The 23,922-nt window shown below is 42.7% G+C and overlaps 1 protein-coding gene and 1 long non-coding RNA gene across 3 annotated transcripts in view; one reads left to right on the forward strand and one right to left on the reverse strand.

Annotated features, from left to right (window-relative positions):
* The window catches only part of PALMD (palmdelphin), a 54,219-nt gene that overhangs the window by 22,042 nt on the left and 8,255 nt on the right, over positions 1 to 23,922 (forward strand). The window contains exons 2-5 of one of the 2 annotated variants that reach the window (XM_083620692.1): positions 6,765 to 6,810; positions 12,724 to 12,804; positions 19,015 to 19,145; positions 23,187 to 23,301. In XM_083620692.1, the coding sequence (XP_083476818.1) occupies positions 6,766 to 6,810; positions 12,724 to 12,804; positions 19,015 to 19,145; positions 23,187 to 23,301 (372 nt within the window). In that variant the 5' untranslated portion in view covers position 6,765. Of the gene's footprint in view, positions 1 to 6,764; positions 6,811 to 12,723; positions 12,805 to 17,475; positions 17,608 to 19,014; positions 19,146 to 23,186; positions 23,302 to 23,922 lie in introns of those variants that run through there. The other variant, XM_083620693.1, reaches the window with a different exon arrangement.
* LOC310765618 lies at positions 4,195 to 12,717 on the reverse strand. Its single transcript, XR_014549681.1, has 3 exons — positions 11,787 to 12,717; positions 10,501 to 10,751; positions 4,195 to 4,360 (listed from the first exon to the last, which is right to left on the reverse strand). It is a non-coding gene; the product is annotated as an uncharacterized lncRNA (long non-coding RNA).

Genomic DNA, 23,922 nt, shown 5'->3' on the forward strand with positions numbered 1-23,922 from the left:
CCTGCTCCTGCCAACCTAGCAGCTCAAAAGCACATCAAAGTGCAAGTAGATAAATAGGTACCGTTCTGGCGGGAAGGTAAACGGCGTTTCCGTGCGTTGCTCTGGTTTCGCCAGAAGCAGCTTAGTCATGCTGGCCACATGACCCGGAAAAACTGTCTGCGGACAAACATCAGCTCCCTCAGCCAGTAAAGCGAGATGAGCGCCGCAACCCCAGAGTCGTTCGTGACTGGACTTAACTGTCAGGGGTCCTTTACCTTTTTTTAAATGGTGGGGAAAGAACATACAGTAGTGATTGAAGGGGGGAAACTCCAACTATCAACAAGTGAGGAAACTATTGAAGAAATTTTTGCAACATTTTGAAAAACAGTGACATTATTCTTAGTCTGCAATGATATCTATGCAAACTAATCTGAACATAAAACCTACTGAAACTATTAAGCAAACTTTGCGCTCAGTCTATGTTTCCTCATGTATACCTGACAGTAAAACAGATTCTCCTCCCTCTTAAGTATGGGTGAGGACTGAAATATCCCTTCTTTAGCAACCGGCAGAGTGATATGATGTTTGCAGAGGTAGAACATGCCCTGATTGGCTGGGTAGTTCTAAGTGAGTTCTGTCCTCTGCATGTTTGGTTCAGTGCCTCACTGCTATGTGCAAGGCCTAACGTAAGAAAGGCTTTGCTCCTTTCTCCTCAAATTATACACCAGGGGTTTTTGTTTCTTTGTTTCTGCACTCAAGTGTTATCAAATTTATTCTCTTTCTAGGCCTTGTCTGGATTATTTAAAAGACTTTGCTAATACTTACAGCCATGCTTGGTTTAAAAGAAAGGCAAATAACATAAAAATGGGGAAAGAAAAGATGCTGACTTGTTCACTGAAGATTTATAATTATCCAAAAGTAGGGGCAAGCAGATAGTCTGTGATTTAGCACCACTATGCAATTCACTTGCTATATAATCAACTATGGAATCAAAACAGAAATTTTGCAAGCAACATGTAGCAATTGGAACACCTTATAAAAGCGAGCAATTCACATACTCCCGTTTACAGGGGCAATACCAAACCATATTAATTCCTCTGGTTATTGTGTCTTTTAACAGCTGGGTGTTGGTGGTGGTTTTGTTTTTGGGTTTTTTAAAGAAAATGACTGGCTAGGTCTGAAACTATTCTGCTACTTAGCTTTGGCAGAACCAGAGACCCTAGAGGGAGGATAAAGCAGGAGTCTTCAAATGCTTAAAAAGTTCTTTTGTAAGATAAAATACCAGCTGTTCAGTATGACCAAAGATGGATAGGCCAAAAGCCTGGGCATCAGGTTACAGGGAGGACAAGTGTGGCCAATTATTTGGAAATTCTTTGTGCGTGATTTTGCAACAGGATTTTGACCTAGGTAAAAAAAGTCAAACTGATTGCTGGAAAACAATCATTTCTACTTCATTTTATTCATTTTGGGTATCCAACTTATTCATACTCATGGTAGATTAAGTCATACTCATATCTGTATGATTTACTGTGTTCTATCTTACAGAGTTTAATTTTAAATTATTTATATTTATATGCTTTTTTATTGCATATGTCTGTATTTCTGGTCTGTGACCATAATAAATCAATTCATTCCTTCATGGTAAACCCATTGCTTATTGACATCAGTGGGTCTGCTCTGTGTTGGATGCCACCTTTTAAGTCTCTTTGGGCTTCCTTTCCAAGTAAGGTCCTTCTTCTTCTTCTTCTTCTTCTTCTTCTTATTATTATTATTATTATTATTATTATTATTATTATTATTATTATATTTATACCCCGCCCATCTGGCTGGGTTTCCCCAGCCACTCTGGGCGGCTCCCAACAGAGGACTAAAAACAGAATAAAACTTCAAACATTAAAAATTTCCCTAAACAGGGCTGCCTTCAGGTGTCTTCTAAAAGTCAGTTGTTTGTTTCCTTGACATCTGATGGGAGGGCATTCCACAGGGTGGGTGCCACTACCGAGAAGGCCCTCTGCCTTCTTTAGAAATAATTGTTCACCCACTGACAAAACTTATTAGAACTTGATTTCATCTTCTGATCAGCTTTTTAATATTAAACACATAAAAATAAAACACAGCAACAATAATGTAGTAAATTGTCGTATCTTTCCTTTGTGGTCATCAATCTGCATAATTCCAGCTTTGTGGAAAAGATATCAGGTCTACAGCACAGTGCTTTGAGATGAATAATGTAGAATGTCACTTTTTGTAAACAGAGGCCACATTTGCCTGATAAATTTAAAGCCCTGTTGTGCCAATTTCACAGTTTGACCTAGAGAATTCTGGGAACTGTGATCTGCTAAGGGTTGTGAGGCGCCCACAATTCCACCCCTCCCACTTCCCGAGCAACAATTCCCAGAGTTTTCTGTGAAGGAGTTATTGTTAAACCACTCTGGGAATTGTAGTTCTGTAGGAGGTGAACGATGGCCTCCTAACAGCCATCAGCACTCTTATCAAACTACAGTTCCCGGGGTCCTTTGTGGGGGGGGAGAAGACTGTTAAGTGGTATAAAAGTAAAGGTAAAGGTACCCCTGCCCGAAGGCCAGTCATGACTGGCTCTAGGGTTGCGTGCTCATCTCGCTCAAGAGGCCGGGAGCTGGCGCTGTCCGAAGACACTTCCAGGTCACATGGCCAGCGTGACGAAGCTGCGTCTGGCGAGCCAGCACCAGCGCCGCACACGGAACACCGTTACCTTCCCGCTATAAAGCGGTCCCTATTTATCTACTTGCACTTAGGGGTGCTTTCGAACTGCTAGGTTGGCAGGAGCCGGGACCGAACGATGGGAGCTCACCCCGCCGTGGGGATTCGAACTGCCAACCTTACGATCGGCAAGTCCTAGGCACTGAGGTTTTACCCACAGCGCCACCCGCGTCCCATCAAGTGGTATAACAGTGCTTCAAATCTATGGCACCAGGTTGAGGAAAGCTGAGATACAGTGATAGGGAATGTTTCGCCTGTTCATTCCTCCTTGTAATTCAGATAATAAAGGCACATAATCTATGTGCTATGGACAAGTGGCACTGCATTCCCTTCAACATTTCTCCGTTGAAAATAGGGACATCCCATTCCATTACAACAACAACAATTTTATTATTTATACCCCAGCCCCTCTGGGCTTCTTCCAACATATCATTCCCTCCAACATTTCTTGGATGAAAATTGTTGTTGTTTAGTCGTTTAGTCGTGTCCGACTCTTCGTGACCCCATGGACCAGAGCACGCCAGGCACTCCTGTCTTCCACTGCCTCCCGCAGTTTGGTCAAACTCATGTTCATAGCTTCGAGAACACTGTCCAACCATCTCGTCCTCTGTCGTCCCCTTCTCCTTGTGCCCTCAATCTTTCCCAACATTAGGGTCTTTTCCAGGGAGTCTTCTCTTCTCATGAGGTGGCCAAAGATGAAAATAGGGATGTCCTATTGCATTATTATTATTATTATTATTATTATTATTATTATTATACCCCACCCGTCTGTCTGGTTTCCCACTCTGGACTGCTTTCAACATAAAAACATAATAAAACATGAAAAAAAAATTAAAAAAAACTTCCCTCTACAGGATCCCCCTTCAGACCGCTCAGGGGTCAGATAACTCCATACCCTCCAGTATTTCTCCAATGAAAATAGGGACATCCTAAGGAAAAGTGGGACATTCCAGGATCAAATCAGAAACCGAGATGGCTTCTGTAAATCTGGAACTGTCCCTGGAAAATAAGGACACTTGGAGGGTCTGAACATATATAAAAACATAATGCAACATTAAACATTAAAAATCTTCCCTATGCAGGGCTGCCTTCAGATGTCTTCTAAAGGTTGTATAGTTACTTATCTCCTTGGCTTGGTGGTCACATAACTCCATGCCCTCCAACATTTATCCAATGAAAGTAGGGTTGTCCTAAGGAAAAGTGGGACATTCAGGGATCAAATCAGAAACCAGGGCAGCTTCTGTAAATCCAGGGCTGTCCCTAGAAAATAGGGGCACTTGGAGGTTCGGGCACAGCTTCACTGCACGTTTTTCAAAACAAAAAAAAAGCATATACTGATTCCCATGTTCATCTATATTTGAAGAGATTGTGAAGTTACAGTTACATGATACCAAAGGCACGGAACAATTTCAAACCAACTCAGATTACACGTTGAAGAGATTTGTCAGTCTTTTTGCAACGAGCAGATATTATTTTTCATCATTCTACCTGTTTTGCAAGTTTTGTGTGTATTTTTAGAATGCTTGCCCTTTTAACTTGGAAGATAAAGAACTTGCTCAGTGTTCTCAGCCGTATAAAATCACATTCAGCTTCACAGTTGTTGAAAAAAGCTCAGCTTTACTTTCAGAGTATGGAAACTCCCCTATAATGAAAGGGGGAACATTAATTTTCTATGTATAGAAAAGATCAGGTCCTTAATCATTCTGAATTAACACTTTCTTCTTTTCCTTTCTAAACACTTTTAATTTATATCCTGCCCTTCAGTGTATGCTAAAAACTCCCAGGTCGCCTTACAAAAGACAATCTGATCACTATGAGTAGGTTATGGTCCCATATACACAATGGAACTTCATAAAACCATAGAGCTGGAAGGAACTTCTGAGGGTCATCTATAGCCCAACCCCCTGCAATGCAGGATTCTCAACATATGGTTCCCCCATCCAATTTGAAACCATAGCAGACCCTGCTTAGCTTTGCAAATGTGCTGGCAGCTTTTCTTTTTATTTGTTGCCCCACTGGGGGACTTCAAAACTTTAGGGTCCATATATATTGCTAAGGTCAGGTGAGTACCAGTGATTCTTGCACCAGGTTTCAAATTGTCAGCTCAAAGCATTGCCATATTGGTGACCTAGAGAACCATTTTCTGTGACAGACTGAGCTCCCATTGCTCTGTCTGAGCTCCTGCCAACCTAGAAGTTCGAAAGCACACCAGTGCAAGTAGGTACCACTGCGGTGGGAAGGTAAACGGCATTTCCGTGCACTCTGGTTTCCGTCACAGTGTCCCGTTGCACCAGAAGTGGTTTAGTCATGCTGGCCACATGACCTGGAAAGCTGTCTGTGGACAAACACTGGCTCCCTCAGCCTGAAATGTAAGATGAGCACTGCACCCCATCGCTACCTTTGACTGGACTTAACCATCCAGGGGTCCTTTTTCCTTTAATGCTGCCTCTGCAGATGCCAAGGCATGACTGTGGCAGTACTTGCCTGCTTCTCTTCTCGCTTACCCCAACCCCAAATTCCTCACCACACAGAGACGGGGTGGCAACCAAGGTAGGGGGTGGTTCTGTTAGCACTGTACTGCCGAATGGTAGCCGCTGACATTAGTGCCCCACCTACACACAGCTGGTACATACATTGTACACAACTGTACAATGCCATAAGAACCTGCTATGCAGTGGTACCTCAGGTTAAGAACTTAATTCGTTCTGGAGGTCCGTTCTTAACCTGAAACTGTTCTTAACCTGAGGTACCACTTTAGCTAATGGGGCCTTCCGCTGCCGCTGCGCCGCCGGAGCACGATTTCTGTTCTCATCCTGAAGCAAAGTTCTTAACCTGAGGTACTATTTCTGGGTTAGCGGAGTCTGTAACCTGAAGCATCTGTAACCCGAGGTACCACTGTATAATTCTATCACTAGATTATAAAATGTTTTTAAAGCCTACATTTGAGTTTAAATTTAAATTTAAACTCAGTGGATAGGTCAGTTGGTTAGAGCATAGTGCTGATAATGCCACGGTTCAGTCCCCATACGGGACAGCTGCATATTCCAGCATTGTAGGGGGGTTGGACAATGATCCTCAGCATCCTTTCCAACTTAATTCCATGATTCTAAATTACCACACATAGAGACAACACTGTGGGACGGCAGCATTTGGAGCTTTGTTAACTATGGAGCCCAAAATTTGGGATCCGCTCCAAACCGCTGACAGATTTTTGCAGGGTTTCATAGCAAAGGAAACACATTTTGCAACACATGTCCCCCCCCCAACTGAGTATTCGAAATTTCAGGGTTTGTGGTTAATTAAGCTAACATCTGGTATAGTATAGCAGCTAAGGATGTTGAGGGAAAGTTTGAAGCCAGCAAGAGAGAGCTCTGTTACGATTTAGGTTGTGATCTAGGTGACCTCAGGCCAGCTAATTCTTCACAGCCTCGAGCCCTCATCTGTATTATGGGTACAAGTTATAAAGTCTGCCCTTACAGGGGCAGCTGCACAGGTTACAAAGGAAAAGCTTTAAATGCTACAAAACTGCTAATTATTCTGATGACGGCATCTCAATGAACATTAAATGAGGGGTATGGCTTAAAGATGTCAGGGATTTACATTTCACCTCTTTAAAAATAACTCCTACCATTGCGCATTAAAGAACTCCAGCAAATATGATTTGCTGGGGGGGGGGGTTGGGCAGTTAACGGTTAATCTATGGCATGCCAAGTGTGCATATGATTACGACAAAGAATTGGCAGCTGCAGAAGGAAAAGGGCTTGTGTTCTGCCGTTCAAACTTGTCAGTCAACTCATGCCAGTATTCTGGATGTCTGCCTCCCTAGCACACCCTCATTACATGTGTCTGTCTGAGCCGACTCGCTCATCTGTTCGGAGACACACCACATAAGTCGGGAATTCTCTCTCCTCTGTGGGAATTAGATCATAACCCTTCAGAAGCATTTGCCTCGTCGCCCTCCTCCTCCTCTTCCATACGGGAAACCTCTGTGCCTATGTAGTGTTCCTTTGTAGATTTCAAAACCTGTGTGTTTGTTTGATTTCTAGAATGGAAGAAGCTGAACTGCTGAAGGAAAGATTTCAGGCCATAACCGTAAGTACTTCTTCTCTATATCAATCTTTGTGTGTGCTTGTGTGTGTGTCTGTCTTGTAATATATATTTTAGAAAATCATGATCAAAGCTGCTTAGAGGTTACTAAGGTGGCTGGAATGTCTCCCTGTTCTGTATGAAATCCTTCGTTTCTGTCCTTATTTTGTTCTGTTTTGTAGACTACAAACTTTGGGCAGTCAGCAGAATTCTGCGTATGACTTGCATTTATGGCAGGCACATAAATTTGACCATTAGCTCCCAGGCGCTGAATGCCAGAGATGTAGGAGTCAGGCAATGTTTTATATCAGGCATATGTGATGCTGTCATTAAGACCAAGTGGCTCAGTGAGTGTGCATCTGTGCATTAATTTGAAGGACACCAGGTCAGAAAGCTAAGAATGAACTGGAACAAGGAAATTCCATAGTTTAAAAAGAAAAGAAGTACCCTGGGCAATTAATCTTCTGCTTAATTAAATGAGTATTTGTTGGTAGTTCATGGGAACACCAACATTCTCTGTGTGTGTGTGTTTTAAAGGAGTATGATATGGGAAATTCAATTCAGTTCACACTATGGTGGAGATATTTTATTCATAAAGAACCCAGCGCTTGCAGAAAGTTGTCTCAGAACTGTGCTTTTCTTAAGAGGAAGAACGACAACTAATAGCATTGATGTCTAGCTCCCTATTGATCTGATCTAGCCCTCATGCTCTCATCTCATGACAGGTTTGGGCCGGTAGATTAGTTCACTGGCTATTCTTTAAGGGCAGTGCTATGATTGGCTGTGGGTGGCATCATAGCACAATAATGATCATGTTCCTTCGGAGCTCTACTAAAACTAGACGCAACATGCTTTGGAAGAATGAGAAAGCTCTTTCTGACATTTTTGTTTCATGCATGTTCCCATTGCTCCCAGTGCTTCCTTGCTTACACAACTAAAGAGCTGATGGTTAAAGAACGGAATAAGTAAATTCAGCTGTTCTTTAACTTTCAGGAGCTATTTATTTCACAACCCTTGGTTCAAACTCTTATTTTGTTTCTCCACGAATAGCAAGACTTCTCACTGGTGAACTGGCATCACTATCAAATGACTCCATAGTCAGGCTTGCAAATGCAATGTACCCATTTCCAGCTTACAACACAACTTGGTTGTTCTTTTTCTCAATTCAGATCAAAGCTGGTTTGTGGCGAAAATGCATCAAAACACAGTATTTCATAGGAAATGTCAGGATAGATAAAGGATAGTGGCTAATATCATGTATCCATTGCTTCCCAACCCAGCTGCGAAAAGGCACTGGATGCGGGCTACTCACTTTGTAGCCCATGAATAAAGAGATCTGCTGCGGAAATATTTTCTTCCTCTTTTTTTTTAAGATGGAAGAGAGTCAAGCCTTCCCCATTCCACTTTTCAGACCACAAGTGACTTAATTCACGGTGCGCAAATATCTGCAGGCTAGTAACTTTTATGGGCTTGTTTGCAAGGTTATTCACAAGAAACATAGAGGATATCTTCCCGCATCCATAGGAATGTAAAGGAGAAATGTTGCTTTCTGCTTTGAGCCTATAGCAATAGTACAACACTAGACAACTCAAAATTCAAAATAAATCCTTCCAGCACCTTAGAGACCAACTAAGTTTGTTATTGGTATGAGCTTTTGTGTGCATGCACACTTCTTCTTGCATGCACACGAAAGCTCACACCAATAACAAACTTAGTTGGTCTCTAAGGTGCTACTGGAAGAATTTTTTAAAAATTTTATTTTGTTTTGACTACAGCAGGCCAACACGGCTACCTACCTGTAACTAGAACTAGACATCTCAGTTGGTCAAGCGCTGTTGATACGGTGCCATCAATACACATGGCTGCTTGGTACGATACAAGAGGACAGGTCCCTGCCTTAGACAGCTTGCAGTCCAAAATTCAATATGGAGGAGACAATAGGGGAAAGTATAGGAAAAGGAGGCAGGGGTATACCAAGGGAGAATGCATGTTTGTTCCCATTACATGTATTTAAACTTGGTTACAATAGGATGCGGGCACTTGAGGTTGTACTAAAGGCTTCATGGGAAAGCTGGGTGTGTTAAGAAGGGGTTTGAAGAAAGAGAGAGGGCCTCAAGAAGGTATGGGGGTTTTTTAGGGGAGGTAAGCTGGTGGGCAAAAGAGGGGGAGCTTTTTCGGGCACCCTAGAAGTAACTGAGGAACCTCACTACAAGAAGCTTGACCAGGCATCTTCATCCACAATCCACTGCAGATGAGAAGTTGGCTTGTTGATTCTGGCTGGTCCTTACATTATTACATTTTCTAAGCTATTAGTCTCAACATTGGCTATGTTCTGGTACCCTTATTTAGCTTGCTGCTTTTGAAAGATTTGTGCTTATATGGCCCTTTAGTGATAATAAATGCAAGTTAATATAGAAAGTGGTTCGATTAAACACATAGATTTCTTGCTGGAAATGAATGAAGTTTTTTTAATTAAAAAAAACCGGCTGAGAAATGCAACAGCTTTTAAGCTTTAAAAGTGTGTCAACTGACATATATTGAAAGGGGATGGAATAAAGGCTAATGCATTAGTGGAACTTAATAGCTGAATAATAATTCTTTCGTTGCTGGAAGAAGCTCAGTTCCTTTCCTCTCACTGCACTGTCAAAGGCCTATTACATATAATTTTTCTGTTTCATGAAAGGTTCCTAGTAAGAAAGGCTGGATTAAACAATAACAACAACCCCCACTATGCTTCTGGAATTATCTGTGACTACAAGCCATGTCTATATAAGATCCCACAAGTCATTTCAATGACTGTAGTGAGATGTGGATTTTTTATTTCAACAACAACAACAACAACAAATATATTAGAATGAAATTCCACTTGTTTCAGTAGGACATATTTTCTTCAAATAATTGTGCCTAGGTTGCTGGTAGCTAGTTTGATCCTTAGGGGGAATAGGATTGCTTTAGGAGATTGCAATGGTAAAACTGGAGGTTCGGAAAAGTAGTATCCCAAACTGCTCCAATGCACACATTCATGCCATTCCCAGCAGTGGTACCACAAATATATATATATTGTTAGAATTCCTGCTCCATGATTGCAGTCATGGGATTTTTGTCTATCACATGACGGTGTATGTTTTGTCTCCACAGAGTGGGAAGTGAAGGAGACAGGATGTTTGTGTTACTGTGTTCCGTGAAGTGGGACTATTGTCCTTTGTTCTTTTTCTGTTTGCTGTCTGATGCTAGAGAGAGAGGGAGCCATGTTGAAGTGCTCCGTGTGTGTTTTTATATAAATAAAGTAGATTAGCCAAAATGTTGAGTTGCTGAGGTCTGTTACGCAAGCTATGAAGACTCTGCGGATCCCTAAGTGTGCCAGTGTCTGTTGGCATAGGTCGCTGTGATGTTCAGGCAGAAGAAAGCTTTTGAAGCTCCTGAACAATCGACCAGGAAGGCGAGAACATGCCAGTCGGGCATGTGTCTCTGCCAGGGTCCTACTCGAGAGTAGAACGAGCTCCTAACATATATATGTGCAGGGCACTAGGGGGTTTTTTAGTTTAGTTTATTTCAATTATTTATCCCTTCACACAACTGAAAGGAGTCCCAAAGCTATTTGCAAGAAAATATAAAATTACATGATACAATATCCATAAGTATGAAAAAAAAATACTAAAAGTCTTTATCCAGAATAATCAAAAAAAAGAATATCACCTCCAACACACTGCCGTGAACTTCTATGGCAGGAGTCACTAATGGGCCTGTGGGCACACATGTCTTTCTCTAGCGCCCACTGAGTCCCTTTGACTGCCTCTCTCCTCACTGAAATTCGGCTTGAAATAAGAATTCTGTTGTAGCCGGTAGATTAGACTGAATTATGTGCTCATCTGTGGTACATGTCTGGTGCCCACAACAGCTTCTCCAGTTTGAAAATTAGCCCACGTGCCCAAAAAGTTTAACGGTCCCTGCAATACAAAGTAGTGGTAGCATTACCTTACGGAAATCCCACAAAACCTGATGGAACACCTTCTGCTCTCTCTATATTGTACTCCAGTGTAAAACTCCACTGCAAATTCATTATCACTTAGGGCATGTCCGGATATACTTAATAATGAGTGGTGATATGTTGCTATATATTCGAATACAGTGGTACCTCGGGTTAAGTACTTAATTCGTTCCGGAGGTCCGTTCTTAACCTGAAACTGTTCTTAACCTGAAGCACTATTTTAGCTAATGGGGCCTCCTGCTGCTGCCGCACCGCCAGAGCACGATTTCTATTCTCATCCTGCAGCAAAGTTCTTAACTTGAAGGACTATTTCTGGGTTAGCGGAGTGTGTAACCTGAAGCATATTTAACCTGAAGCGTATGTAACCCGAGGTACCACTATATTAAACTTCACAATTAATCCATTACTTTTCACTTTGGGAGGGACCAAATTTATGTTATGTGTGCAGTAAACTAATTCTGGAATTGAGCTCACCTTGTTTTGGCCTTAGTTTATGTGCTGAGCTCAAGAGAATCCCATTTGCCAAAAAAAGGGGGGGCTGTGCACTGTTCTGATTGGTTGGCCCTCATAGTGATCTTCCCCCACACCCCCTCACCAAATACCCCAAATTTCCTTAGAAGGGAAGTCCCGCCTTCCTGGAGTCAGGAGAGTGAGCAAAGAGAAAAATTAAATTGTCCCTGGATTTGGAGCCAAGAATGTGCCATTCATTTCTCAAGCAAAAGTGGGGGGAAATCTGAGATCCTTTTGCAGGATACTGTGAAGGTATATCTGGAGGCATGCTCTGAGTTAGGAAAAAGAGCTCTCTTTGGGAGTTTGCTTTTAATCTACAAAGTCATTTTGATGACCTACTGCACCATTCATGGCCAAATTATTTCAAGGCCCTTAATATAGTGGCATTCAGAAGAAAGGAAGGCGTGAAGTTCAGAGACTGGCAGCAGGATGTTCTTGAAATCTGGATTAACTGAACCGTTCAAAATTGCTACTGGGGGCGTACCTTAGTAAACAAAGTTTAAAAATGGAACGACAACACCAGCTATCATTCTTCTCTCAGATATGTTCAGCTGTTTCTCTCAGCAAGATGCGGAAGTAGAAGCAGGAGGCCCTGCTAAATGTATAAACGTTATAAAGGATACATGTAAATACAGGCTAGCAAACTATTTACATCCCAAATGCTGTTTATAGTTGCATTATGGGATGTGTGCCAGAAATAACTCCTATCTGCAATGAAGATTATTCCAAGTCTCTAGACAATGATGGGAACAGAGCCCAACCTGGTTGCTAAATTTTCTGTAACTGAAATTACCTCAGTTAACACCACCCTTGCTGTTTCTCGCTTGTAAATATGTAAAGAAAACAGAGGCATATTTGGGGACTTGAAAGAATTGCCTCCTGAAATTTGAATTTGTTTCCCTGGTGGTTGATAAATGAAGGGAAACAATCATTTAATAGTTTTGCACGCCTAAACCTTTAATACTAGACACAGCTGGTATGTACTAAAAAGAAAATGATATGTTGAAGAAGAACCCTGAGATTTGTTTTCAGAAGATAGAGATGGATTTTAAACTATTTTAGCAATCCTTTCCCCTTCCTAGGGAAACCAGGAAGTTGCAGTTCTGTGAGGTGGCATTCTCTAAATTCACACTAAACTGCCATCTCCAGGGTTCTTGAGGGAATCCACAACCATTGAAGAGGTATAAAAAAACCTGTATGTTTGTAGTGTAGATATGCCCAGTGACTTCCTTTCCTTTTCATTTTTTCGCTTTGTTAAATGAAGGCAGAAAAAGGCAGACAACTCCCACATGCCCATCTCAAGCACTTCAAATAGCTTCTAAAATCTAAGATCTCATTTCTTACTACACAAAGTTTTCATATTCCAAGATATACTGTACATTTTATTCTCTTTGGTTTTCTACCATTTTTGTAATTCTCAGGACAAGAGGAAACTTCAAGAAGAAATCACTCAGAAACGCCTTAAAGTCGAGGAAGAAAAACTAAAACATCAGCACTTGAAGGTAACCTGCCCATGAGACAACTCAAATAATTTTCTTTTCTTTTTTGGAAATCCACTGCATAAAAATTTAAGAAATCATTAATAAGAGTATCAACAATTGGCTTATACAGGTGTGTACATCCCTTGATTTCTCTACACTGGATGTCTGTTAGCTCAATATTTGACCTGAGTTGATTGAAAAGCAGCTTTTCCCCAAGCAGGTGTACAAACACACAAACACACACACACACACACACGACTACAATTCCCATCAGCCCCAGACAGTACAGCCAATGGTCAGGGATGATGAGATTTGTATTTCAAAATATCTGGAGGACATCAGGTTGGAGTATGTTGATTTGTGGTGTCACATCTATATTGGCCCATTCACACATGTAAGTAATCACTTGACAAATATGTATGTGTGAACCAGTCTGACACAAGTGTCCTGTCTAATCAATACAGGTCCAGTTACATACATTCTTTCCTTCACAAATCTAAACATTTCTTTAATTTTTGCAGTATGAATGTCATCTTTATTTAGGTGTGCAGGTGAATTTTGAGTTTTACTAGCTAGAAAACAGAGTGCATTAGTTAATAATTGTCAACCTGGGCTCCTTTGAGAGGAAAGGCAATATATAATTTTAATTAATAAATAGCAGCACTGGGCATTTCTTAAAAGACTTGAGTTGTTTAGTGATGGTTTAGTGATGGCCAGAAATAACTATTTAATAGAAGTATAACTGCACGTTTTTCAGACAAATCAGGTCCTCCCTTAAAGAGGGCACGTGTTGCGGTGAGACCTGGCAACCAAACCCTGTGTTGAGGGTGGGTACGATTGGATAGCCGCAATACCCAATTGGTAGGTCCCTTGATGCTGGGTTTAATCAGGCCAATGGGATGCAGGCTAAATGGATAAAGGGACCTATATATACCTATGCACGTGACCCAGAACTTCCTCTTTCAGTGCATGCATTGGAAAACCCGCCCACCTCTCCCTACCTTTAGGGCTTGTTGCTCTTGACCTTGCTATGCCGTCGTCTGTCATTGGGACAGGGGCACAGTAGGAATTTCCCCACTTGGCTGATTGGCTGTTGCCGTTTGGGTTTCGCCTGCCACATAGCAAATCATCACAACTTTTAAGGTTGTGGATAGGCACTGGTTCAGGTGATAGGGATGGGAGAAGGCTCTCGTCATCCCTATGTGAAGGGTATTCCATTAAAGGAATCCAGGGACTCAGTGGTTTGGTCAACCCTGTGAGGGGGTTGTGCCCATGCCTGAGTCCAGGGGGACATCTGGGTGGTGGGCATAGCCTGTTCCCGGCTTTCTGCCTAACGGGTGTTCACCATAGGCTGACCTATGCTGGTGCCCTGGGTCAGCGCTACCTGCAATGGTGCAGGGAGCTAGAAGAACCAGAGCCTATGCAACCACTCACTTGCTGTAATCAATAAAGTTGTGGCCTAAATTCTGCCAAAAACCAAACAAAAATTTGAGTCTTGTCTGAATTTATTTAAGGGGGAGGTTAAAAGGTCTGAACATGCAAAGCATTTTCAATTTAGTATTGACTATAGACTCCATAACAGTGGGATTCACCAAAGCATTAAATAAAAGATTCTTCTAAAATCCTCAGGCAGTAACTTGGTGTATCTGCCAAATGTTTAGTCAATTAACTTAATGGTCCTACATGAAAAGATGTTCTGACCCTGCTTCCCACGCGATACAGAAGTACCTACAGATGTCAAACTTGCCAAGTTCCTTGGTACAAAATCCCAATTACCGATGGATCAAATGGCCAGCCTCATATGAAAAGCTGAGTTTTTCAAGGACAGCTTGACATTGCTTGTCATATGAAGAACGAAACAATAAAAAATAAAAACTCACAGTGCTCATTTGTTGACAGTAGTCAAAACAGTGTCACAAAAATCTCAGCACAAATTGTGTCCTGACTAGAGGCTCAGTAGTAGGACGTGGTTGTCGAGGTCAGTGAGAAAGTGCAAGAACTGCAGAAGTCACAAAAGTGATCTCCAGGTTCTCCATCAGTTCAGCAGTGAAAAGGTTGATGCTGCTGTGGCTGTCATGGCTGGGCGCATTGAGTGTATGCAGCATCACGTATATACAGTGGTACCTTGGGTTAGGTACTTAATTCATTCTGGAGGTCCATTCTTAACCTGAAACTGTTCTTAACCTGAAGCACCACTTTAGCTAATGGGGCCTCCCGCTGCCGCCACACGATTTCTGTTCTCATCCTGAAGCAAAGTTCTTAACCCGAGTACTATTTCTGAGTTAGTGGAGTCTGCAACCTGAAGCGTATGTAACCTGAAGCGTATGTAACCCGAGGTACCACTGTACATTGAATGCCTGAGCAAGGGTCCCGCGTAGAACTGTATGCCCAGAAGCATCTCTGCAGACAATCTAGAACCCTTGACTGTGCAGGGATCTCAACTGTGAAGACAGAGCGCTCTGCTCATTCAGCTGGACATGCAAGGAACCTATCCAGGCATTCAGTAAACATGGGTGGATTGAAAAAGATGGAACCTGCTGCTCCCTATCCACACATGTTCACCGCACAGGGATTTTCAGTGTACGGATTAGAAGGGATAGGAGTGGGTAACATGTGTCCTACAGACACTGCTTAACTACACTTCCCATTACCCCGACCTTTGGCAATGCTTGGTGGACCTGTTGAGGGCCAGAAGTTGCCCATCCCTAGAGTAGAAGAATGACAGCATAACACCTGAAAAGGACTTCTTTGTGTTTTCAGTTATGACCACCATCCAGCACCCACTACCCTCCCCTTATTCATGGGTGCTTATAGCAGAGAAGTTGTGTCCTGCCAAGGACAAAATGATCAGCTGTTCTTCCTCTACTCAGAGGTCCAGGATATGGTTTAATATAGCTGTGGCACACCAGCTACAGAATGATTGTTTGGGAGCCCTTAAGTTGCACGTGCAAATGAGCAATGACGAATCTTTTTCTTAAGCCATTGAGAATCTGCATTGTCTTTAACCAGTGAGAAGGGGTGCATGGAGCCCTGGAGCTCTAAAAACCAGGAAGCATGTCCCATCAAACTGGTACACTACTTCTTTTGGACAGCTTCTTGTTTAATTAACATACCCATCATACAAGCTTGCTTCATCAATTTTTACTGCGTCACTTCCACTGTTAATGACCCAGACTGTGTTATGTAGTAGACAGAATTACATAATTTTAACATCTTCTCGCTCTTAAATGAGGTTCTCATTGCTGTCACTCCCATGCTTTCCTGTTTTACCCCCATCCAACAGAGAATTTTAATAGTGTTATTGCTAATAAGTATGATTGCGCAAATTATTATACAGGGATTTAGATTCCATTACAGTATTTTGATAAAATATAATTAAATAATATTGAGAGAGGCGTAATTAGAAAGTGATGAATCGCTGTAGGAGCAAGGGTTTTCGTGAGCACGCTGCTCTCCGTGCTAAAGAAAGGGCCAAGTACTTGCCTACAGATTGCAAAGCTGGAAACAAGGAATCTCCCACCAACATTAGTGCGCATCTCATGGCTAGGTTCCCAAGTGAAGTCTCCAAGCACACGAAAAGATGCTCGTTTTTGTGGAATAATTCACATAACACCCTTAATGACTGCAGCACTCATTTAATGGGTGTGAGACACAACTAAGCCTCCTTTAATGGCAAATTATGTTCCTTGGATGCTTTGCAGCCACAGGGGAATGTCGTCACTGGAACTAGAAAAACCCTGGAGTGGGTATAGAATATGGTCAGCTATTGGGAATGGTCAGTTGCTGAGCAAGAAGAGAGGAGTTCATAATCGATTGCTAGTGCTCACAGTCCCAACACGACCTCTGTGAAAGGGACAAAAAGATGGCAGGAGAAGGACAAGAGGGCATTGCTTGCCTTTTGCTCTTGGAGTCTTTTCGCCTATACAGTGATACCTCAGAAGTTGAACGGAATCCGTTCCAGAAGTCCATTTGACTTCTAAAACGTTCAGAAGCCAAGGTGCGGTTTTCAATTGGCTGCAGGAAGTCCCTGCATCGGACGTTCAGGTTCCAAAGAACAGTCGCAAACCAGAACACTCACTTCCGGGTTTGCAGTGTTCGGGAGCCAAAAACGTTTGGGTCGCAAGGCGTTTGTTCAACCAAGGTACAACTGTATATCGTTTTGTAAAGGAGGGTTACCCAGTGTGTAAATGTGTAAATGAGGGCAGTTGAAATGGAAGTGGCATCATCTTTGGCCATATTTCCATGACAATTAAAAAGGTTTTTTATTCTCTCAGACTTCTAGTGGGAACTAATGGGACTGTGCTGTTATGATGTTGAGGAAGGCTTTGACATACGCTGAAATATTTTGATGGGAATGGGCTTTTATAATTGCTGTCAGCTGCTGCTTCATATTGTGTTTTATTGTATGTTGTTTTAGTTGTATTATATTGCAGTTTCTTTTTAATGTTGTTACCCACTTTGGAATTGCAAAAAAATATATAATTGATATAATCAATCAAAGCTCTTTACCAATGAATTTCAGAGGTATGAGAAGGGAACGGTGAACATTTATTATCAGACCAGTTGTTGGTTGACTGCCATGGCTCTGTTAGGCAGCTAAATGCTACATTAAGACCTCAGCTTTCATGGCTACCTTTCCCCAGTTTGAGAGTGGAGAGAGCTGGAATTGCAGTTGCTATGCAACTATGGAATACATTCCTTAACTCCTTCAGGGCAGCTCAGAGATGCTTAGAGACCATGTCCATTGGTTGCCCAGCAAACCCTGTATGTGCTTGCTAAAAATAAATGAGAACTGTGCCAGGACTGAAACTCTGGCACGAACAGGTTGGCATCACTAGTAAAAGAGAACAACGCTGCAAGGGAAAACAAAAGCCAAAAAAAACCAGAAGTAATTATCTGTGATTATAATGGCAGGCCAAGTCCAGGTGGCATACCCCTGGAAGGAGATGGGGGGAAACAGGCCTTAGGGATGCTATCTCCATTTTAATGACATACAGGAGGGTCTTGAAGTATATTTTACAGGTCCTCTTCATTTATTGTCTCCTTTATCCTAACTAATGGGTAAAATGTTCTCATTGAGTTCCGGCTCATAAAAGGAATGTACTTGACTCTTTTAAGAAATTGGTGCTGGGGCAGAAGAATCTGTCTAGAGCCTTAAAAGGGAACCTTTTAGATCTTTAGCTCTTAAAGCACTGTAGGCACATGTGAAACTTCAAGCAACATTTACTTCACATTATGAAACGGTTGGCTACTGAGGAAGTATTGTGGAAAGTCTTCGCTTCCAGGCATGCCTGGAGCCTGATGGCAGAGGTCCGTGCTATCTAATGCCTCGGTGCCAATAATATAGTGGAATGTGAACCACGCTAGACAAATGTAGCATGCCATCACTGAGGCCATTCTGAGAATCTTATCCCACCATACTGTGTTAGTAGCCTCTGTTTGGCATAATATACTGCAAGCAGTTGCAGCACCTAAGAAGCCACTCCATAAGAGAGACATCCTCTCTTTTTGAACCTCCTTTTTACAACAAGTTCTCCAAGATTCCTGGTTTGAGGGCCACCCAAGGGACAGGAAGAAATTCCTACATAAGCACTATTTCTGTACAAGTAGCCTCGCATTGGAAAGGGGAGGAGGAAAGAGGAGGAAGGCAGAAATCAGATTGTTTGTCATGGAGCAAGAATTAAAGATTAAATATAATCATTCAGATGATCTGCTGATGAAGCCAAGATATGAGGCTTTGGGCCATGTACCTAGCCCTTTCAAACCTTCCTTCACTTGAGATGGCAATCAAATCAGGAAGTCTCTAACCATAGTTTCCCATTTCATCCAAACCAGGAAACTATGGCTTCAGAACAGGATACTGAGCCACCTTCAAACCATGGGTTAATATCCTGGCTTGTTCCATACTGTTGACCACAGTTTCCCAGTGGAAATGAATGAAACAGGAACCTATTCGTTAATGGAAGGCTTCCTGGCTTTTTCGCTTGCTCAGAGGGGTTGTATGCATAGCCAAAAGGCTTTTTTAAGCCGAGACATGAAACTTCTGAATGTCACCACTGAGCGACCACAGCTTCTTCAGCCTTGCAGATGCATATCTGGCCTGTGGTAAAACAATTTGGTTGTTCATCAAGGTGGAGCCAATGCATGCTTGATATGGGAATTTGTGCCAGATGTGTGGCAGTCGAAGGAAACTTGTAATGAGATTCTTTTAAAATATGTTAATATCTGTAGAAAAAAGCTCTGCGTGAGAAATGGCTCTGGGATGGATTAAATACTCTGACTCCAAAAGAACAAGAAGAAATGCAAAACCAGAATCGAGAGGATCAACAACGGATGAATGAGCTGGAACAAAATATCCTCAGGTACAGCACAAATTCTTCTTTTTATTGCTCGGTTATTAAAAGCTATGTGATCAGATCACTTTTCTATTCTTCATGGGGATTATTGTCTCTGGGGCCAGCTATTTGCCTTCTGCTGTTTCAATAACACAGCCAAAATTTTCCCCAAAAAACACCTTGTTTTAAAATATCATGTTCTGGATATGCTGCAAGTGGGTGAGATTTCACCATGTTTTTAAAAATCATTACTTAAAATTGGCAGCAAATGAGCATTTTAACATTTCAAATGGCACTTCAGTCCCTGGTATCTTCAGGTAGGACTGAGAACAACTGCTTAAAATCCCGTACAACCACGCCTAGTCATTATAGAGAATGCAGAGTTGCATAGGCCAATTTCTGACTCGATATAAGGCAGCTTGCCATGTTCCTGTGACATTTTGAATAGGACAGAGTTTTTAAAATTCTGATGTTCAACTAACAATGATGAAACAAGGAATCAAAGTTGCCAAAACTGTTTTGACATATTTGCATTCCCTCTGTTGCAACACCCCTACTTCAGTATGAACGCTGGTATCGCAAAGTGTTGACATTCATATTGGTAGAGTAGAGCTCAAATCTTGAAGTAAAGAATCTGAAATGGTTCTTTTTAAAAAAATCTTTCTTCTACAGAACGTGGTTGGTTTCGAATTCAGCAGAAGTACAGTCATACCTCGGGTTACAGATGCTTCCCGTTGTGCTTTTTTGGGTTACAGACCGCCGAAACCCAGAAGTACCGGAACGGGTTACTTCCAGGTTTTGGCAGTCGCGCATGCGCAGAAGCTCTACATTGCACTTTGCGCATGCACAGAAGCACTGAATCGCAACCCACATGTGTGCAGATGTGCCACTGTGGGTTGCGAATGTGCATCCCACACGGATCACGTTTGCAACCCAAGCATCCACTGTAGTTATTTTCCATATTCCATTCAGTCAACTTTAAAGTGCACTCAGGGGTGTAGCTAGCTGTTCTGGCACCGGGAGCGGTGGGAGCCGGGCGAACTGCCCGCGGGGGGGCTGCAGCAATCCGCACATGGGGGCGCCGAACAGGGGCGCAGCAGCAATCTGCCCACGGAGTCCACCTGGTTGATGCAAGCCCCATGCTGCCATTTCTGTCAGCACAGGGCCCTGAGCCACCACGTCACTCCCAGGAGAGATGCGTGGCTTGGGGGCGCTGCAGGCCAGGCCCTGCTGTAAGTGCCGCCCCCCACATTGTGCCATATTGTCACACACACCCCCTCAAGGATAACACCTGGAGTGGTCTGCACTGCACCCCCGCACCCCCCTTCCTATGCCCCTGAGTGCACTACCTGGTCTACATGCCTGAAATTTGCCTCTCTGCCTGAGGTGCCCTAATCACCTCGCAATCAACGCAGGTCTCTCAGCAACCATGGAAACTGGTTTCCCACATGCTGTGAGCAGGAAGGATTTGGAGCGTGGAATTAGCATCAAAAGAAACCCCTGTAATGTTGTTACCAAGGAGCACACAACAGCACCTGTTTGGATCCTCTGTGGTCTTATTAGAACTTTCTCGGCAAATTCTTTAGGAAAGAATTCTTTAGAAGCCAAACACCTTAGAAACCTCAAATCCTATCCAAGGCTCAGTACATAACAGTAGGCAGAGCTAAAAACAACATTGGCCGACGCTGGTGTGATTTGGAGTTGCCCCACACATTACACAATGCATTTTCAGTCCTGTGCATGTATGTATATACGTGGCAGGAATTTGCGGCCAGTAGATGATACGAACAAGAGAAGATGTGTACCTGTTGTGAGCATGTGTTGCCTCTCTTACATGTACATATTTAGGCCTGGATGAGGCCTCTGCGTGGCAATGGGGAGGGGCACCTCCCCCCTCCCTTCCTCCGTGTAGTGCTGTCTCCCCTCCTCACCCCAGGGGAAAGGAAGCTTTGCTTTGTTTGCCAGCACTTTCCTTTTTAATTATTTTTATTTTGACCTTTCACACGCAGGACTCCTCCAAATTGTTGCCACGCCCAGAAAGTCTGTTTTGATGCATATACCCGCCCCCCCCAAAAAAAAAGAAAGAAGAAGTACCCTGGCTTTTGTTGGAATAGATGCTAGCCGATTCCCAACCAAATGTCATCCGTACAAAACCAGAAAGGTTATCTGACAAAAGAGATTCCGTTAACTCCTGGATACAGATAATCATGTAGCAAATTAGATGCTACATGGTGGGGGGGGACAGGGACAAGCAAATACCGCTTTACTCAGTATTGATTGCATCAGGCCATGTTCTACTCTGTTGTGGCACATTTACAGTGACTCAGTAACTGCTAACTCTTCAGTACTATTTCTCACCGACGATTCTGTGCATCTTTTTTTTTTCTTAAGCAGTGTTATCAAATCATCCATTTTCAGATTGATTTGGCTGCTAAAAACAAGTATTCATGCCCAAGCTGAGTGAAAGTATTTCTGTCCATTTCCAAGGGAATGTGAACTGCAACTCCTGGAAATAATACATTGTTCTTGACATTCAACTTTTATGAAGTACCAACCCAACAAAAAGATGCTGTACAAAATACAAAATGGAAAAACCCTCTCCCTCACCACACTGCTCCATTCAGTGTTACACAGGGCAGACAAGAGCACAGCTTTCCAAACTGTGTTTTGTGACACATTAGTGTTTCGGCTGCAGTGTGTAGGTGTGTCGCACGAATGCTCCCTGCTCTCCTCCCGGGGCTAGAAAGGAGTTAGTTTAACCTCCGGTCTGCTAGTAAAACTGAATTACCGTGTTGCGAAATGATGCATGTCTGCAAAGTGAGTCACCAACTTGAAAAGCTTGGAAAACTGTGGAATAGAGTGTGAGGCAATTGCATTTGATGACACTCCCTTTGAATAGCTGGCAATGGAGGACAGCCCTGTCTCTTCATTATCCCAGCTCCCATTTTGAGTAGGGATGAAAGAAGGCAGCAAATTCCATTCTAAACTGTGTTAATAACAAACAGCACTGTTTCCATTCCACTGCAGTTTGGTTTCTGTCAAATACTATGTTATCTGTCTCACTGTCCCGCTATTTTACATATGTTATGTAACTATTTAGGTAACTAATGTAACTTTCATTCATTTCAATGTAAGAGAAGCAACAAAACAATGTTCAAAAAGCCACTTATTGTATATTGTTTACGGAATTAAACAACAACATGCTTGAATGCTGAGCATATTCGTTTGACTGGTTTCCGTTCCTGGTTTCCACAGACTAACCATGTGAATTGCAGAAATTTCTGCTTCCTTTTCTATTTTCCTCAGAATTTTCTGACATCCATCACTTAAGGTAAAGCGACCCCTGACCATTAGGTCCAGTCGTGGCCGACTCTGGGGTTGCGGCGCTCATCTCGCTTTATTGGCCGAGGGAGCCAGCGTACAGCTTCCGGGTCATGTGGTCAGCATGATGAAGCTGCTTCTGGTGAACCAGAGCAGCGCACGGAAATGCCATTTACCTTCCCGCTGAAGCAGTACCTATTTATCTACTTGCATTTTGACGTGCTTTCGAACTGCTAGGTTGGCAGGAGCAGGGACCAAGCAATGGGAGCTCACCCCATCGCGGGGATTCGAACCGCCAACCTTCTGATCGGCAAGTCCTAGGCTCTGTGGTTTAACCCACAGCGCCACCCGCGTCCATCACTTAGAGGGTCACTAATCTAACCAAGCTGATGCGACCCACAACAAAATGTGGCAGACTGTCATGTTCCTTATTCAGTGCCATTCTCCAGGATACTTCATTTCATTCCTCCTCCTACATAGTTTTCTGCAGTATTCCATGGTCACTGAGCATGCTCAGTCCTCGTGGGGATATTTTTGGAGATTTTTCGTAGCTTTACCAAACCTTGGATTCCTTCAGACCTGCAGAGACCTCCCTCTTGTGCCTGAACATCAGAAATAGGGGAAATAACGAGCTCGAAATAAAACCACTGTTGCACTGTTGGAGATTAGGTGGTACATAGTATGTTTTACCTTGGCACCAGTTGGCACCATTAACCATTGCTTCTCCAAATATTCTACATAATGCAGACTTGAAAAAGAAATTGAGGACCTTGAGAAAGAAGAACTGGCCATCTCAGCTAAAGAAAAGGCCATACTGAAGAAGCTTAAATCGGTAGAAAGAACCACAGAAGATATTATAAAGGTCAGTGTCTAATTTTAAAGTCCTGCTACTGATGTAATCTCTGTCGCTTTGCAAAAATAATCAATTGAGGGGGAGGCAGGGATGAAGGCAAGGAAATGTCACAGAGCTCCAATGTGAAGTTCAGTAGGGGGAAACAGGAGCGACTAAAACTCACAGTGGTCAAGACCCTCCAAAACATGCAGATTTATCGAGATATGTTATGTCGAGATTGCCACAGGAAATGTTGCATCACATTTATACCCTAATCCTAGTATTGGAATATTTGCACTTTGTGCTCTGAACTACAGCATTATTTTAGCATTAAAAATAGCTCAGGGTTAACTGTTGACTGTATATCTACGTTGGCAGAGTATCAAGAACATATGGAGGGAGGGGGGAGCCTAAACTCAGAGAGGAAAAAATGCTCTCTATGTTTATTCACCCTTCAGTCAAAGACTGAACAAACACGCAAGCTTGCCAACGTGTCCTGAAAGTCAAATAGGCCCAAAGGGGTATTATGCAATCACTTTTGTAGAGAGAAGCTACTGCCATCCATTGCCCCAGAGTGGTTTAATTGAAGATGCGGCAAGGCAGAGAAAGTCATAGACGAAAAGCTATATTGCAAGAACAGTTGTCATCTCA

The sequence above is a fragment of the Podarcis filfolensis genome (assembly GCF_964270895.1).
Source record: "Podarcis filfolensis genome assembly, chromosome: 6".
NCBI classification, from domain to species: Eukaryota; Metazoa; Chordata; class Lepidosauria; order Squamata; family Lacertidae; genus Podarcis; species Podarcis filfolensis.